General features: G+C 36.3%; 3 protein-coding genes across 3 annotated transcripts in view; 2 read left to right on the top strand and 1 right to left on the bottom strand.

Annotated features, from left to right (window-relative positions):
• Positions 1-1,159, top strand: part of LOC107643156 (protein phosphatase methylesterase 1) — a 6,655-nt gene extending 5,496 nt beyond the window's left edge. The window contains exons 12-13 of the mRNA XM_016346730.2: positions 26-103; positions 587-1,159. Coding sequence (XP_016202216.1) covers positions 26-103; positions 587-625 — 117 coding nt within the window. The 3' untranslated portion in view covers positions 626-1,159. The remainder of the gene's footprint in view (positions 1-25; positions 104-586) is intronic.
• The window catches only part of LOC107643157 (cytochrome c), a 15,404-nt gene extending 11,877 nt beyond the window's left edge, over positions 1-3,527 (top strand). The window contains exons 4-6 of the mRNA XM_016346731.2: positions 2,240-2,352; positions 2,929-3,062; positions 3,182-3,527. Of these exons, the coding sequence (XP_016202217.1) occupies positions 2,241-2,352; positions 2,929-3,062; positions 3,182-3,277 (342 nt within the window). The 5' untranslated portion in view covers position 2,240 and the 3' untranslated portion in view covers positions 3,278-3,527. The remainder of the gene's footprint in view (positions 1-2,239; positions 2,353-2,928; positions 3,063-3,181) is intronic.
• Positions 14,477-15,519, bottom strand: LOC107641735 (ethylene-responsive transcription factor ERF022). The gene has a single exon (XM_016345207.2). The coding sequence runs from the start codon at positions 15,407-15,409 to the stop codon at positions 14,822-14,824; it is 588 nt and encodes a 195-aa protein (XP_016200693.1). The 5' UTR covers positions 15,410-15,519; the 3' UTR covers positions 14,477-14,821.

The raw sequence follows: 17,043 nt of genomic DNA, 5'->3' as shown, positions 1-17,043 counted from the left end.
TAACATATTCTAGCACTATATTCAGGAAGATTCACCTGAAGAATTTGCAAATCTGGTTATAAACTTTATTTCTCGCAACCGAATAGGCCCTCATGGAGTTGAGGTACGAATGCCTCATCTTTTATATTCTCCATTCTAGACAGATTTCATTAAGTTGGTACCATCCATTGCAAGCTGTCACTTCAAATACTGGAAAATGGTGTTTTTCATCCCATTTGAGTATGATAAGAAGTCAAGAAGCAATACCAACCTGCTTTATTAAGCTCTCAGTATTATGATTACAACCATTCTTGCATACATGCATATATGTAACATCCACCCTTTAGGCCTTCATCCACTGTTTGAATGGTGATTTGCTGTCACATTACTTGCATCATGCAATATAAGAACTATTGCATAAAAAAGTAATGGAAGTTTGAATTTATTTAAGAACAAAAAGGGTATAGTTGATTCCGTTGTTGTACAACGATTGCTTTCTCCTAAATTTAGTAATTTTCTTTTTATTTTTTAAATATTTTAGATGTGATTTGACTATTCTGCTACTAATTACTAAATATTTGGTTCACAAAATTCTTGGTTTATGCAGATACCTGGCCTCCGCAAGCCAGCCTTTTCAAAACCCTGAAACAGGCATTAGATAAACCAAGAATCATACTACTTGGAGTGACAATGGGTGCCTTACTTTGTTGTTTCTAGTTCTTGTGGTTTACATTTTAGTATTAGTATTAAACCTCGAATTTCAGCCCTAACAAAAATGATAGAGGACAAAGTTGCCTCAGAATTTGAAATTGACAAAATTTTTCTCATCATTTAAAAGAAAGTGATAGATTAGTCATTTTGTAAAAATCTACTCAGTTATGGAAGCGCCAATATGTCTATGTTTTAAAAATTATGATGAGACGAAGTTGTCAATTTCTTGAGGAACTACTTTGTCTTCCTATGTTTCGGTTAGGGGAAAGATTGAGAGTTTACTTTAAGAATTAATCAATGCTTGTATCTTTTTAGTAGGAGAGGTGGGTAGATGAAACTATAGTTTAGATTATATTAGATATGACGACCATGAGAATCTGATGAGGTTGGGTGTGGATTTGAACACATTACTAGTGAAATGACTAACGAGTCTCTTCCATCAATATTATCATTCATAAAGTTTTGGTCATCTCTTAAAATTAAAGGAAACTCTCCTGAACAGAGTATTTCAAAATCTTCGACCTCTTGGTAAATGGTAGCTAGCAGGACCTTTTTAATTGTTTCACACGTAAAAAAATATTGAAACAATTATGACATTTCTAAAGGGAGAATTAAAATGATAACCTTAGCACCAAGTTCTTGACTGAAAATATTCGTTATATTTAGGCATCTATATCTATTAATTCTAATTTATAAACATCTAGATCAAGTGTTTTACTTGGTAGCATTCATATAGAACCCAAGAAAATCCACAAAATTAGGATCCATGGAACACTTGTCTAAATTAATATTTGTATTAGTAGATTATTTTATATAATAAATATTCTAAAATTTAAACACGTTATTAGAATAAGAATTTATTCGTTTTACCAAACCTAAGTGGATTGTGCTTCAATGGCTTCACCAAAAAAGATTCTTATATAAGCACAAGGTCAATAATTGGCAATACTAGTTTTATTCAAACTAAATAAGGGTTACAAGTTTGATAATCGCTTACCTAACTTATGCAGAGTCCCTTTACATAGCACAAGGAAAACACGAGAAATTTTAAAAACTCTAAAAATAAATCAAGTCATTTATTTTATTATTTAACATAACAGCAATAAGAAATCATGATTTTTATTATAATTTAAATTTTAAAAATTGTTCTAAAAAATTTAATTTGAAACAAGGATGACAAATTTACATTACCTATCAAACAATAAATAAAATAAATAAACAGCTTGATTTATTTATTCTTGTAGCACTTTTTCATTAGAAAACAAATCTCATGAAAAAGTGAAAAACCGAACTTGACCTAAGCCTCACGCTAACGCCACTGACCAAAGGGAATAATTAGAGGGCCAAAAAGGGTCCACGTCAGCGGAAAAAGTTAGGGCTGCGTTTGAAGCACCGTGGCGACCGCGTTCCATTTTCAATTTCCCACCTTCTCCCTCGAATCCCTATATATATAAATCTTTCTTTACAACCCTCGCGTTCTTCTCTTCTGTGCCATTAGTTTAGTTTTCACATTCTCATTCCCTTTTCCCGAGAAAACAAACGCAGCATTAATGGCGTCTTTTGACCAGGCACCTCCCGGCGACTCCAAGTCCGGCGAGAAAATCTTCAAGACCAAGTGCGCTCAGTGCCATACCGTCGAGAAAGGTGCCGGCCACAAACAAGGTTAGCTCCCTCCTTCATTCCTCGCTATTCATACGATTTGTTTTTATATGTGATCGATATTTTCGATTTCGGATTGAATCGTGTTTGCATGTTTCTTCATTAATGCTTTTCTTATTGTATTTAAGCGAGTTAAGGCCTAGATCTGCAGATCGGACGCTAGTTTTGCATTTCACGTTTTTATCGTAATTGTTATCGTGCATTAAGTGTGCTTTAATCCTAGTTATTCAGATCTGCTTAAAATTTTAGAACAGATGGTAATAGTTGTAAGATGTTATTGTAAATGCGGTTTGTTGATGTGATTATATGAATGGAAACATTGGATTGTTCTTTTAACATGATTCCGGATGGTTTAAATTTGAATTAGAGAATCTTAACACAATTCGGTTCGATTTTTACAAATAGTTTTAAGCTGAAGAGCATTTAGCAGTGTGTATAATAAACATGATACTTGATTACTGACCATAACCACTTGAGGCAGTTATAGAATTGATTTTATGCGTTACCTGTGTGTTCTTTTTGAATAATGTCATTGTCAATTCTGAAGGCTGAAACCGTCACCTTTATTTATAATTTCAGGACCTAATCTGAATGGTTTGTTTGGAAGGCAGTCAGGCACTACTCCTGGATACTCCTATTCTGCTGCTAACAAGAGCATGGCTGTGACTTGGGAGGAAAAGACCCTATATGATTACTTGCTTAACCCCAAAAAGGTAATCATCACTGACATATTTCGTTCAATTGTGGCATTAAGAAAATCTGTATGCCATGCAAGACGTCGTTGACTTGTGTTTTTTTTTTTTTTGTGACCTTTTTTTACCCTCTTTTGCAGTATATTCCAGGGACAAAGATGGTGTTTCCAGGTCTTAAGAAACCCCAGGAACGCGCTGATCTTATTGCATATCTGAAAGAATCAACTGCACAGTAAATTTTTGTTAAAGTTTTATGAGATTTAATTGTTAGACATTTAGTTCAGCCGGTGCAGTGATTACTGTATAATTGGCGAATAAAGTAGATCACATTGTTTGCAATGCTATTTTGTTCATTTTGCATTGCTTTTATAAGAGGCTGCCGTAATATGGCGGGTGTAATATTCAATCCAATTATCAGTTCATTATTGAAACATTCACATCGATATTCGGTTACCAGAAGCACAATTAGTCAATTACCACTCTTAAGTCTGAGCTGAATTATTTGACGTTATTTTTTCTTTTCATGGTTTGCTTGCAATTAATTTTCAAATGTTCCATTCACTTAATTGGAACACTAGTATACCATGTACGATAAGGTTCCCTATTTTCCTTTTGTTATTTAGCAAGTAGGTAAATGACCAAAATGTCCTCCATATTAGAGTCGTGCCTCACTCCTAGCTCTGTTCCATCTTCTTCCTCCTATCGGGCCGTCGCATGCCCTTTGTTGCCGACATCACCATCCCTCGCCAGCTTCCTTCTTTTTGCCTTTGTCACCTTCTCCGAGTGTTATTGCCTTCGCTGCCTGTAGTCGTCATCGCCGTCAAAGTCCTCACTTCCCAAAGGCCTAGCAATCACTGTCGTCTCCTATGCAGTCCGATGCTCTGGCTCTCCTCTACGCGGTCATCATTTGGTCACCTCGCTTGTTCCTTTCTCTGCTTCTCGGTTCAGGTCTTCACTCTTCAATACTTTAGGTATGTTTTAGTTTTACTTTTCAAAAATTTTCAAAATTATTATTATTATTATTAGAGTATTTATTCGTTTTGGTCTCCAAAAAGTTTTGGACTAGACATTTTAGTTTCTAATTAAAATTAATTATTCGATTAGTCTCTAACAATTAACTCCGTTAGTTACTTAGGTCCTTTGTTCCATCAACTCTAACGGAGGATAAAATAGTCCTTGATAATTTTGACGGAGGGACAAAATGGTCCCTGAGCTTTCTATTCGGAAACAACACTGTTTTTCTCCAATTTTCATTATATCTCGTATAATTCTAATAGTCTAACACTGCAATTTCAAGCTACACAAGCTACACAATGCACACTCTGCAACTTTAATGTTCACAACAAGAAAAATCTTCAACTTGTTCTCAACCAATTCATCATACTCATAAAACTAATAAAACTAATGACTATGTCTCTCAAGTACTTGTTGTTTTCGATGGATCCAATGAATCTAGATAGCAAGTTCGATTTGTTAAGACCCGTCGTCGTCGTCGTCGTCGCCATCTCCCTCCTCTTCTGCCCTATCATCTTCATGGCCACATTATCCACTACTCTGATCGCTTCCTTCAGCTTCTTCTCCGAACCAATGTTCAGTAATCGCTTTAGTTTTCATATGAGCGGTGATGGCGACATTGTTCGCTGTACCGATAGCTTGGATGTGAGGTCGAAGCTGTCAGCCAGTTTGGACTCCGGAAGAGATGGAATGAAGCACTTGGGATCTATTCCAAATGAGAATTTGCATATGATGTCGAAGAAGAATCTTCTCATCATGTTCTAATATCCAACAATTTATATTGCTTGTTGGAGAATGGAAAAAATGTATGCTCTTAGGGTAGTTGTGGAACTTGATCTTGAGGATGTTGTGGATGTTGTCGGAGTTGAAAGTGTTGTTGTTATCGAGGACGTAGAGGTGGATGCTTGTGGTGGGTGTACCAGTCATAGAAATTTGGAAAGTGTGTGGTCTATGACATGTTGAGATAGGTGCGACATGCGTGGCAGTTACACCATGGTTTGATCTTGGAGTTGAAGAGGAGGAAGGAGAAGATGGAAAAAAAGACTATGAAAATAAAGAAGGAGAGTATGAATGTTAGGGTTATGCAAGATACGATAAAAATTGAGAAAGAATGGCATCGTTTTCGAACAGGGGGGACATGGACTATTTTATCCCCCATTAGAGTTGACGGAACAAAGAACCCAAATAACTAATAGAATTAATTACTAGGAATAAATTGAGTAATTAATTTTAGCTGAAAATTAAAGTATTTAGTCCAAAATTTGTTGAGAACCAAAGAAGTAAATATCCGTCTTATTATTATTATGCTAATCTTGTTTGGGAAGTAGCAACTAGCAAGCATCTTACGAAAAATAGGTACAAAGAGATCTGAGTTTTTTTTTTTTCTAAATGAATAAGTTAAAAATTATAAAAATTAAATTAGGTTGGTCTAGTGATTAATTTATTAATTTGTTTAAGCAAGTGTTGGTTCGAATCTTGTCTTACACATACAGTAATCTATTGACAATGAAATAATTCTTAGGCTATTAGGTTAAAAGATGCGGTAAACTGGAAAAAAAATTAGAAACTACAAAAGAAAAAAGCAAAAAAAAAAAATTATCAAAACGAGGTATACTGTAATTTGATTTGATATGAACATGCAATCTAACATGTTACAAGTCCTGCGTCTTGTCGTATTTGTTCCTTACTTGCTGGAAGCTCTCCTTCAAATGCATATAAAACGATCCTATGATCTCCATGTCAATATATAACCGATTCTTTTTCTCCCGAACCAATTTAGAATTACATTTGATGAGCAAAAAGTTTTACCAGATTCTTTCCAAACTAATCCCTGTTTCAATAGTTCTTTCCCAATTCTCTCCATAATATATCATATTAATTTATTCCATCATCGTTTGTGGTGCCTATGGCAAATGCTCTTAACCCTGGAGGATATCATATGGTTCAAATTGATTCAGACAATAGTATATGAGAAACTTTCACACAATAAATATAGCTCTGGTGACAGTTGTATGTATCTAGTTTCTAGTATCGACTTTGCGCAATAACTGTTACTCCATACGGAGTACTATCTAAGCAAATAAGCATCTGACACAAATTACTTTAATAACATATATATGTGTGGGTCCCCAAACTGCCCCTCCATTGCAAGTAGTAGTTATTTCGTTAATTCTGAAGTAAATAACACCGGTTAGCCTTAATTTTGAAAAGTAGGGAGCGTCAAATGTCAAATGTCAACGGTGAATTCTGAATGAAAATGTCAACAGTAAAACTCGCTGCACAAAAGTCATACCCGTTAGGGCCAAATAGATTTGGGCGGCTACGATTTCTGCATCATTCTCCTTTTAAGTTCTAACTCATTCAATTAAGCATTCTCTTTTAGAATTTGGTTACGCGAAATCAAAGATTCAAGGTTAAATTAAAACGACGACGTGAAATACAAGACATTGCTAACATGCTTAACAGCTTAAGTTCAAACTACTTGGTCCATTAAATCTACGACTGCGTTGAGTGGTTTAATTTGTCTCCCTATTAGATGAATAAGTGCATTTTAAAAAGCTACTCTTATATATATTTATATTCTTAATCCAAATATTAAATTAAACCAACTCAAAAAAAATTATACTAATTAAAATTTAATAGAAAAAATAATCACTCCTATAAAAATGGTGACTTCCATATGAAAATATTTTTATGTAAAGACGATATAGTTACGATGTTGATACATATTATGTTAAATAATTTAATCAAATATTATCAAATAATTAAACAATCTTATTAGATAATCAACAAGGGTCTAACTAACAACAAGTTAATAAATGTTTTTAAATTGTACTTTATATTAATTAATTATCATTAATTAGTGATTATTTAAATTTTATTTTTTAAAAAATATATAATTAATAATTATTAATTGCAGTTGTTTAAAGTTAGCTAATTAAAAATTCAAAAGGGGATCAAGGATGCCAAGAGAGAAGAAAACGCCAATAAGCAAGAGGGGAGCAAGAGTTTAAGACCCCCTTAACTTGATGGTTTCAAAACAGTCACAAAGAAAGGCATAACTAATACAAGGTGGGCTTGGTCAAACAGGTGCAAACCAACAGGGAGATCTTGTCCCTTCTTAGTAAGGAGATCCGCCACGGAATTAGCTTCACGAAGGGAGTGTATCCAAGTGATTTTATGGACCCGGACCGCCAATATACGGATATCCTGAACCAGCGGAGCACAAGGATGAGTTGGGGAGCAGCCATGGTTAATAAAGTTTATGGCAGCAGCCGAGTCGGATTCCATAACAAAGTTATGATAACCGTTAGTTGTAGCAATATTAAGCCCATGAATGACTGCCCACAATTCCGCATGCATAATTGAGCAATTCCCCATGTTGCAGGAGAACCCCTTCAAAAATCTTCCCTCCGAATCTTTGAAGATACCGCCACAAGCAGCATTGTTTTTGTGGCAAAACCAGGAACCATCAACATTAACCTTAATACACCCCTCCTCAGGTCGAGACCATCTTATAGAACAGTCACCAGTAGTTTGGGTATTCCACACTTTTAAGTTGCTTCTAGCCACTCTACCGAACTCCTCCGACCGCGCTCGAATCTAGTTTACGGCTATCGTGACAAGAACTGAATCACCATTAAAAACAAGCTTGTGTCGAAGATACTAAATAGATGACACTGCTACACCGAATAAGAAACTCCAAGTATTGTTGGACATCAGGTTCTGAAGCAACCACTCGTTGAGGTCGGTATTGAAGAAGTAATTAATCCCATTGGGAGGGAAGAGCTTTTGCCATATGCTTTTGGCATAGAAACAGTCGCGAAGCACATGGATGGCTGATTCCTCATGACATTGGCACTGTGGGCAAGAGTCATCATTAGTTAAGTGTCTCCGCTTCCTTTCTGAGTTCGTAAGGATTGCGTTATGAGTCACCAGCCATAGAAAGGTTCTGATACGTTCAAGGCCCTGCCAATTCCACACCAATCGAAAGTTCTTATTTTGAGTATGCTGTTCCTCCATGGTCACCTGGTATGCTGACTTTGCACTGAAAGTCCCGTCCGAAGAAGGCCCCCAGACTATATGATCGGCTTCCTTCCAAGGGGACGGGGGAGAGATGGCAATAATTTTCTTGACTATATTCTCTGGCAACATCCATTGAAGCTTTCCCACATCCCATTGTTCTGAAATATCGCAAAAATCCATCAGCATCTCAGAAGAATTAAAACCACTACTTACCTGAATTGAAGAGTCGCTCAAATGTCTTGCACCCGGAACCCAGTGATGATTCCAGAAGCGAATTCGGGTTCCATCACCAATTCTCCAAATGCAGTTGCATTCAACATTCTCCCAGGAAGCATAGATACCCCTCTAAAGATTGGAATTGCTTCTCTTTTTCTCCCCTCTGGGCATAATGTCGTTACCGCAACCATACTTTGATCGGAGGGCTCTAGCCTAAAGGTCGTCCTTTTTTGCTATAATCCCCCCAACCGGCCTTCATCATAAAGGCTTGATTGCTATGGCTTACATGTCTAATGCCCAATCTGCAGAGTGTTTTGGCTCACAGATCTTCTTCTAGTTAAGAAGGTGTATCTTCTTATTTTGATCTGTGGTACTCCAACTAAAATTTTTATAAATATGATCAATAGTATTACAAGTAGTAGCAGGTAGTATAGCAGATTGCATATTGTACAAAGGCATTGAAGAAAAGACAGATTTTACCAAAGTTGTTCTTCTAGCCAGGGAGAGAGAGGAAGCTTTCCAAGAATTTAGTCTAGCATGGAGTTTGTTGATGATGCCTTCAAAGGTGTGCTTTGTTACTTTTGAATGAAGAACGGGGACACCCAAATATTTTCCCAAATCATCAGTTCTGGCAAACTGCAGGACATTACTTATCTCTGTACGTACCGTGTGCCCCACATTTTTTGAGAAGAAGGTTCTAGTTTTCTCATTGCTAACATTCTGGCCGGAGCTTTGACAGAAAGCTTCGAGGCACTTATTAATGATGTTGGCTTGGTCAACTCTGGCGTCTGCAAAAAGAATAATATCAACCGCAAAGCACAGATGGGAGATAGGTGGCCCATCCTTCTTTAGGCGGATAGGCTTCCAAACGTCTTGATCCACTGCTGTGCTGATGAGTTGGGAGAGCCTTTCAATGCAAAGAACAAAAATATAAGGAGAGATGGCCTCTAGTAGGAGAGAATTCCTCGAGTTCCTCCCCATTCCATAGGACTCTCATTTTGGCAGTCGAGATACAGGAGAGGGTTAGATTAATGAAGTTTTGAGGGAAATCGATATCCAAGAGGGTCTCCTTGATAAATCTCCATTTAAGTCTATCGTAAGCTTTTTCCAGGTCAATCTTGATGGCCAACCAACCTTTTTCCCCTTTTTTATTCCTCATAGAGTGAATGACTTTTTGAGTGATGATGATGTTATCGGAGCTCTGTCTACTAGGCTACGTTTGTTTTTAGAGACAGGATAGAACATGACACTAAAATGGAGACAATAGAACGGAGACATTAAAAATTATCTTTTGTGTATTGTGTTTGGATACGATGGACAAGACACTAATGTAATGTCTAGTATTATGTTTAGATACACATGGAATTACAATTTATAAATTATTTTTTAGCATTTTAAAAGATTAATTTTACTTTTGCTAATATCTATCTTTCAAAAGTTTTAAGATTAATTATTTTTGTTATTATTTTTATTACAAATCAAATAATATAATATAAAGTTAAAATGGTATTGAAGTAAAACGATAAAAAGAAAAGAATTATCTACCCCCAATAAAAAATTCTACAGAAAGGAGAGAGTACCTGGAAAAGAAAGAGATAGAGGAAGAACATGAAAAAAAAAATATTTCTAAACAACGCAATAGGAAAAATAAGAAGGGGTAATAGTGGAAAAAAAGGAAAACAAAATTTATAAAATTGTCCGTGTCCACTCTTCCAAATCCCGTGTCCATCATTGTCCTTCGTGAAAGAGTGGACACAAAAGTATAAAAAATTGTCTCGGAGACAATATGTCCACTGTCCATGTCTCTGCTTCCAAACACTTTTTAAACAAGTGTTGTCCATGTCTCCGTGTCCTGCCCCCGAAAACAAACGCTACCCTAGGAACAAAGCTGCATTGATTCGGCCTAACCAACTTGTTCATAACACTTCTCAACCTATTAGCCAGTATTTTTGTAACCACCTTATATGAAACATTACAAAGGCTGATGGGTCTCAGCTGCTTCAGGTGTGAGACAGGTTCGACTTTCGGGATAAGAGTGATGAGCGTCTCATTTACCTCTTTGACCTTATCTGGTTGCTGGAAAATATTCTTGGTTAGATTACAGATGTCACTGCCTATTTTGCTCCACTAACTTTGGTAGAAGATGGCTTTCAAGCCGTCTCTGCCCGGGGCCTTCCAACTGCCAATGTCAAACATGGCATCTTTGATTTCCTCATTAGATACATTTCGGCCTAATGTGTGGAAATTTGAGTTACTCAGAGTGGAAAACATGTTTTGTAAAAAAAAGGAAGTGTGGGCAGGGCTATCAGTATAGAGATTAGAGAAGAAGGAAGTGGCCATATTTTCTAGAATAGCCTTGTCAGTTATCTAGTCATCGGTGTCATTTTGAAGGAAAACAATTTTATTTTGCGTCTTCTAATCATAGTAGAACCGTGGAAGAACTTAATATTGCGATCCCCGAATTCAATCCACTTGTTTCTAGACTTTTGGAACAAAAGGATTTCTTCCTGGATGAGAATCTGTTCATATTTAACCCACAGATCTTTTTGCAGCTTTTCAAGAAAGGAGTTTTGGGAATGCCCCAAGCTAGAATTAAAACCTTGAAGGCGTCTAAGAATTCTCTGCTTTCACTGAAAGATGTTTCCGAAAATTAACTTATTCCGATCCTTAATCGTACTTTTAAAATTCGAAATGCCCTCAGCCCAGGAGCCCTGAACATTCCAAGAAGCATCCACAACATTTCCAAAATCTGGGTGAGTGATCCATACCGCAAGAAAGCAAAATGGCTGTCTCCCTCTATTTTGAGAGAAGGTTGGAGAGAGTTGCAGGCAGGTAGGAGAGTGATCTGATTTAAGCATGGGTATATGTTTAATAATCACCTCTGGGAATTTAATTTGGCAATCCAGGTTGCTTAATCTCCTGTCTAATCTCTCTGCAAGATTACCTCTCTTCCAGGTGAAGGGCCAGCCTGTAAATCCCAAATCAACCAAGCCACAAAGTCAAAACACAATCCTGAAAATCTTTGCAAGCCCTGTGACTAGTACTCAGCGCCTTTCTACTTTTTTCGTGATTATGAAGCATCGCGTTAAAATCGCCTAACAGACACCAGGGGAGATTAACATTAGCAGCATAGGTTTTAAGGTGTTGCTATAACAATCTTCTAGTCGCCCTTTGGGGGCTCCCATATATAGCAGAAATGAGCCAGGGAGTTGAGTTATTACCAGAGATTTTAAGGTGAATAAACTGCCTATCATGCTCCAGAACGTCCACCTTCCAAATAGAGGAATCCCAGAGACACCAGATTCCTCTAGCATGCCCTGTTGCATCCACTACAAAGGATTGATCAAAGCCTATCTTGTCCCGAATTTGATTTCCTTGGATACCACTTACATGGGTTTCCAATAGAAAGAACAAATTTGCTCTATACTCATGTCGCAGATCTCGGATGAGTGAAGGGAAGGCTTTCCTACCCACCCCCTGTAGTTTCAACTAATGATGTTCATGATCAAACCTGGTGTGAAAGGGAAGCCACACGGCCAGATTTACTTACGGGAACAAGCCCCAAGCAGCGGACTCACCTGGTCCCGAGACGATGATGCAATCAGGGTTCCACCACCACCGGCATCGATCATGGCAACGTCAAGGTGTCTCACTTGGTTACCTTTGGCCCCCGTGTTCTCCATTGGCTCCTCTGTAGGTTGCTGTTGTTTATCTGGGTTGAAAAGCAAATTCTCTCTTACCACATGCTTCTCCAGATTTCTTCGAGAATCTTTCAAAGTATTAAAGGCATCCCATCGGTCTCGCTCCATCCTTTTCATGTATTCACTAACCACCATTTCCATACCTTAAAGCTCAGAGTTGTGTTTCTTCCCCTTCGCAGCTTCCATATGGTTCTCCGACCCTTTAGGGTTTACCGTAGAGGGTCCTGGCATTTTGGGTTTGTTTTTGCCAATATTTTCCTTCCTACCCGGTTCGATTGTGGATTTTGGGCGGATAGCAGATTTTTGCTGGTTTTGTGGGTTTTTCCCAGCACCCGGTTTGATGGTCCTTTTTTGCACTTTGATCTTACTGGTTGTAACTTGGGCTTGGTTTACTTGAGGCCCATTCCTTCCCAAAATACCATGGCTCACTTCATAATCAATCACATCTTCATGTATACTTTTCGGATTCTCTTTCTACAGGATATCAAAGCGGGATCCCGAATTAGGATTATTCCTTTTTGGGGAGTTTTCTTCTTCACGGCTGTAGATAGTAATCACATCTTGGTTGGCGTGAAAATGTTTCTTTCCTACTTGGGGTTTCTTTATATTATTGTATCTTTGCACTACCATCCAAGGCCCGAAATTCGGGTTGGACTTACCGTTGCTATGATTGCGGTGATCTTGTGATTCTGCAGCCCTTCCATTTTCGTCTCCAGCACTGCCGGCCGGCACCTCACCCTGCAGACTATCACCGGAACGGTTCTCTTCCATAGGGTCGCCATTGTTAGCACCGTTTTCCATGCATTGTTCATATCTGTGGCCATATTTGCCGTAGGAGAAGCAAATTTGGTACAAACCTTCACATTCGAGATGTAGTTCATAGCCAAGCACTGAGATTTTCGGTACTAGTTGTTTTGCTAGGTCGATCTCCACACATATACGAGCGAATTTACCCATTGAGTGAATTGAGATAGTACGATCAATCTTGAGCATGTGCCCAATGGCTAAGCCAACTCTCCAGAGGAATCGGTGGTTATATGGCTCGATCGGCAGGTTTGGAATGCGAATCCAAGCTGCGATCTTTCTAATTTCTGTCGATCCGCATAAGAAAAAAGGCCGCCATCTTTGCACGATGAGGTAGTGGCCAACAATCATCCAAGGACCCTCCATAAGCGCATGCGCGTAATCCTCCTCATCTACAAAGTGAACCAAGAAGTAGTCACGATTCATATCAATAACATGAATCTTACATTTCTTTTCCCAATCTCTGCGGAGTCGTTGTTCCATAAACGCGAACGTTACACGTTTACCCAACACTTTGACCATGAGAGCATTCTTCCATAGTTTACACCACTCTTCAAATTCCTCTTTTGCCACAAGGATTGTGGGACAAGGATTGAAAGGTTTATCAGCACTTTCTTTGTCATCTTCATCCCTATACCACTTGTCCTCAGGGTTGGGGCCATCATTTTTCATGTTAGGCAAGGTATTCTGATCATCTTTAAGTCCTGAGCTCGTCAATAGTGTATCTTTATATGATCCATTCGTTGCTGTGGATGTATTTTTTTTCAGTTGGGACAATTTCCATGCACTCAGATGGTTGATTGAAATCTATCTCTTTTCGAGTTTTCACTTTTTTTATGCTTCTCTGGACGAGGTCGTCCTCTAATCTTGAGTGAAAATTCTAGCAGAGCGTTGATCCATATAAAATAATCTATTTGAACTTCTGGTTAGGAGTTATTTACCATACTTTTTCATAATTTAATAATTCTCAAAGTAAAAGACATCCTCAATTAAAAAAAAATGAAAATAATAAGAGACTTCAGTTACTTAATAAGACGAGATAGTTGGATTTATTTATCTATTAATAATAGTATAATCACGTTCAAAACCACCATGAGGAGATTGTAATCCGTGGTTAACACCTTGCTTTCCTACAGAAAGCAAACAGTAAGCCACCTACTCTGCTATCTTAACAAAATTAAACAAACCGATATGCTGACCTCATGCTTACGTTGATATATAATTCTCAAAGCCTTCTCGGATTTAAATTTTGTATACTAGCTATGTAGAAAGAAAAGAAAAAAAAATTCAAGTCGTATGTATTTGATCAAATTTTTTTTTAATTTGAAAATTGCTTTTAACTCGTTCTTACAATCTTTGCGTTTTATTTTTTTCATTTTCTTCCAAAGAGTCTTATTGTCAAACAGTTTGTAATAGCTATGTTTAACTTGTGATGACCCCACCATACATGTTGTAAATGTTTTTTGCAAAACAATTATTTAGTTTTTCTTCAAGTTTAACTCTGAATACCTTGATGAATAATTCCATTCCAAATAATGTATATTTTAGTTTAACGCTGAACAAAATTAGTTCGTTAATAAGCTCTTAATGCAATATATATGCCAATTATATATAATTAGACGATTATGGAAATAACCAACACATCAATTTTACAAGCTCAATTCTGCATCAAAGTTACAGCCATTCTGGAAAAGATATGATAATGATGAAATGTCAAAGAAGGAGAAAATCAAAGGAGCACAGCCATTAATGAATTAATAATTGGGTGGTTAATTTTATGACTCAGAAGCTAAGCAAAGGATATAAATCAAATGGGACATACCACCTTATTATATATATAATATACATGATGCAAACATCATAATTAAATAATAAATCCAATTGCTTCATTTGAATTAGTCTCACTTAGACATTAGCAGCATGCTGCATTAATTTTAGTATACTATATTATAGGGACCCAAATCAAATTTAGGGAAGATGCTTTATAGTAATTGATTATTCAATTCTCCAAAGCATGATTCATGAATCCCATAAAGATTCATGCTGAATTTCTTCCCATTCGCTTAACTCTAACATACCATAATCATAATCACAATAATCATGATGATAATTATGATCATGGAAGCCAAACATGAATGCTTCAGTAGCCATTCGCATCCACATTTTTGGCGAGTCTAATGGAGATTCATTAATCGCCTGAATCTGACTAGGAGACAATCCTATCCTTACGGGAAGGATAGTGCCCTTGTTGTTATCAGGGGCACTATCTACCTCTGTAGAACTCTTGAATCTTAATGCAGCTTGCTGAGCCGCGGCTTGCACGTCCTCGGCCCTTGAACTCACCGGCCGGGGCATAGTCTCCACCAACTCCGGGAAGTTGAGCCTGGCAGAGCGGCCTCTAAGGTGCAATGCCGCCACATCGTAGGCTGCAGCCGCCATTTCAGGTAGCTCATAGCTCCCTAGCCATATTCTGGTTTTCTTCCCCGGTTCGCGAATTTCGGACACCCATTTGCCCCATTTTCTCTTACGAACTCCCCTGTAAGACTGCGGCACCATCACATTATCATTGTTACATTCTTGCATGGTGCTGCTAGTTGGATTTTCCATTGGAAAAAGAAAAGCAAAGAAGAGTTTGTGGTAGTAATAACAATGATATCTTATAAATAAGAAGAAGCAAGGGTTACAGAGTGAGGTAGTGAAGATTCATTATTCATATATGTATATATATATGATCGTAAATGAAGGTTGCATTGCGTTACTTTGAGAAATTAGTAGAAAATAAAATGGAGGGAGCTTCGTCGCAGTTACGTTAAGTGCGAAGATGCTGTCAGTGAGTGTGCATTCGCCACGTTTACTAATTATGTTGGTCTTTGCATTATTGAGTTTGTTGATGTCATTGGAAAAGTTTTTTCTTTTTTCTTTTAAAAGAGACTTGGGATTTTAACATATAGTGACCTCCTTCTTCTATATCCACTAGTTTTATATTATATTCCTAAGTAAAATATATTTGTATTACTATATTTTAATGATATTAGATAGATCACTGTCCCTGGACATTTTTCTTTTGTGATTTCAATTTTATAAACCATCACAACCCTTGCTAGTGTAGTCAAACTTATTGGTGACCCTGTTTTTCAGGTAATGAACTAATGATATTAGATTCATGTAATCTCAAGATTACGGACTAAAACCTTATTTAATAAGATTATGAATTCAAGTAATAGAATCAGTCACTTATACAATTATCATATTAAGTGATTTATATTACATTCTTTTAGTTAAGTGCAATTTATTTCGAATCCAGTATCAACGCGGTATGCATGAACTAATGATGTTAGTAGCATTAAATGAAGCTAAGATACTCAATTAGCAGAGTAAAACTATGTGGAAGCCAGTGAAGATGCAAATATGTATATATATGTGATTACTTTATGTATACGCAGCTTCATTAATAATTGGAATTAGAACAGCAAATGAATCGGTAGCATTATTTAATTTGTCCATAGTGTCACACATAGAAGAGTAATGTGAAATAATTAATTCTAAACGTTAGATTATAAACTTTTAATTTTAAATTTTAATTCATAAATCTAAATACTAAAGTTAGAAATTCTAACAAATTAAAAGTTAGTTCTTTATATTTTTCTTTAGATAAAATTATGGTTTGGATCGCAAATATTTTGTCTTAACCAAAATTGCTCCTAATGTTATTTTGGTTTTAAAATTATCCTAAGGTTATAATAAATTTTATTCCATTAAGAAATAACTTTTTATAGAATACATATTTTGATCAATTTATTAACCAATTGTTGTTATATATCACATAGATTAATTCTTTGCGCAATAATTTGTAAAAAAAAAAAATTAATAATAGACAAGATTAATAATGCGATCAAATAGGTTCAATTTTCTATTTAAAAAAATATGTCAACAATTTTGGATAACTAATCTAAAATATAACAATTAGTGATTATTTTAATAAATAAAATAAATATTAAAATTATAAATATCAATATATATTCACGTGAAGTTAATAGTTGAGAGCTATTAGATGAAAATTTAGTCAAATCAGTCAAATTATTTAATCACTATCAATTATCAACTTCATGTGAAATCGACTGCATCTGAGTTTCCACCTTAAAAAATTTATATTTTATACCTTAATACTTATTCAATTTTTTTATAAGACAAATTTTTTTATAAATTTATCTCTCATCTTTTAAGACGAGATAAGTAAAAAA

Source organism: Arachis ipaensis, chromosome B05, assembly GCF_000816755.2.
Source record: "Arachis ipaensis cultivar K30076 chromosome B05, Araip1.1, whole genome shotgun sequence".
NCBI classification, from domain to species: Eukaryota; Viridiplantae; Streptophyta; class Magnoliopsida; order Fabales; family Fabaceae; genus Arachis; species Arachis ipaensis.
The sequence above is the reverse complement of the archived record's forward strand: the minus strand, read 5'-3'. Positions and strand labels throughout refer to the sequence as shown.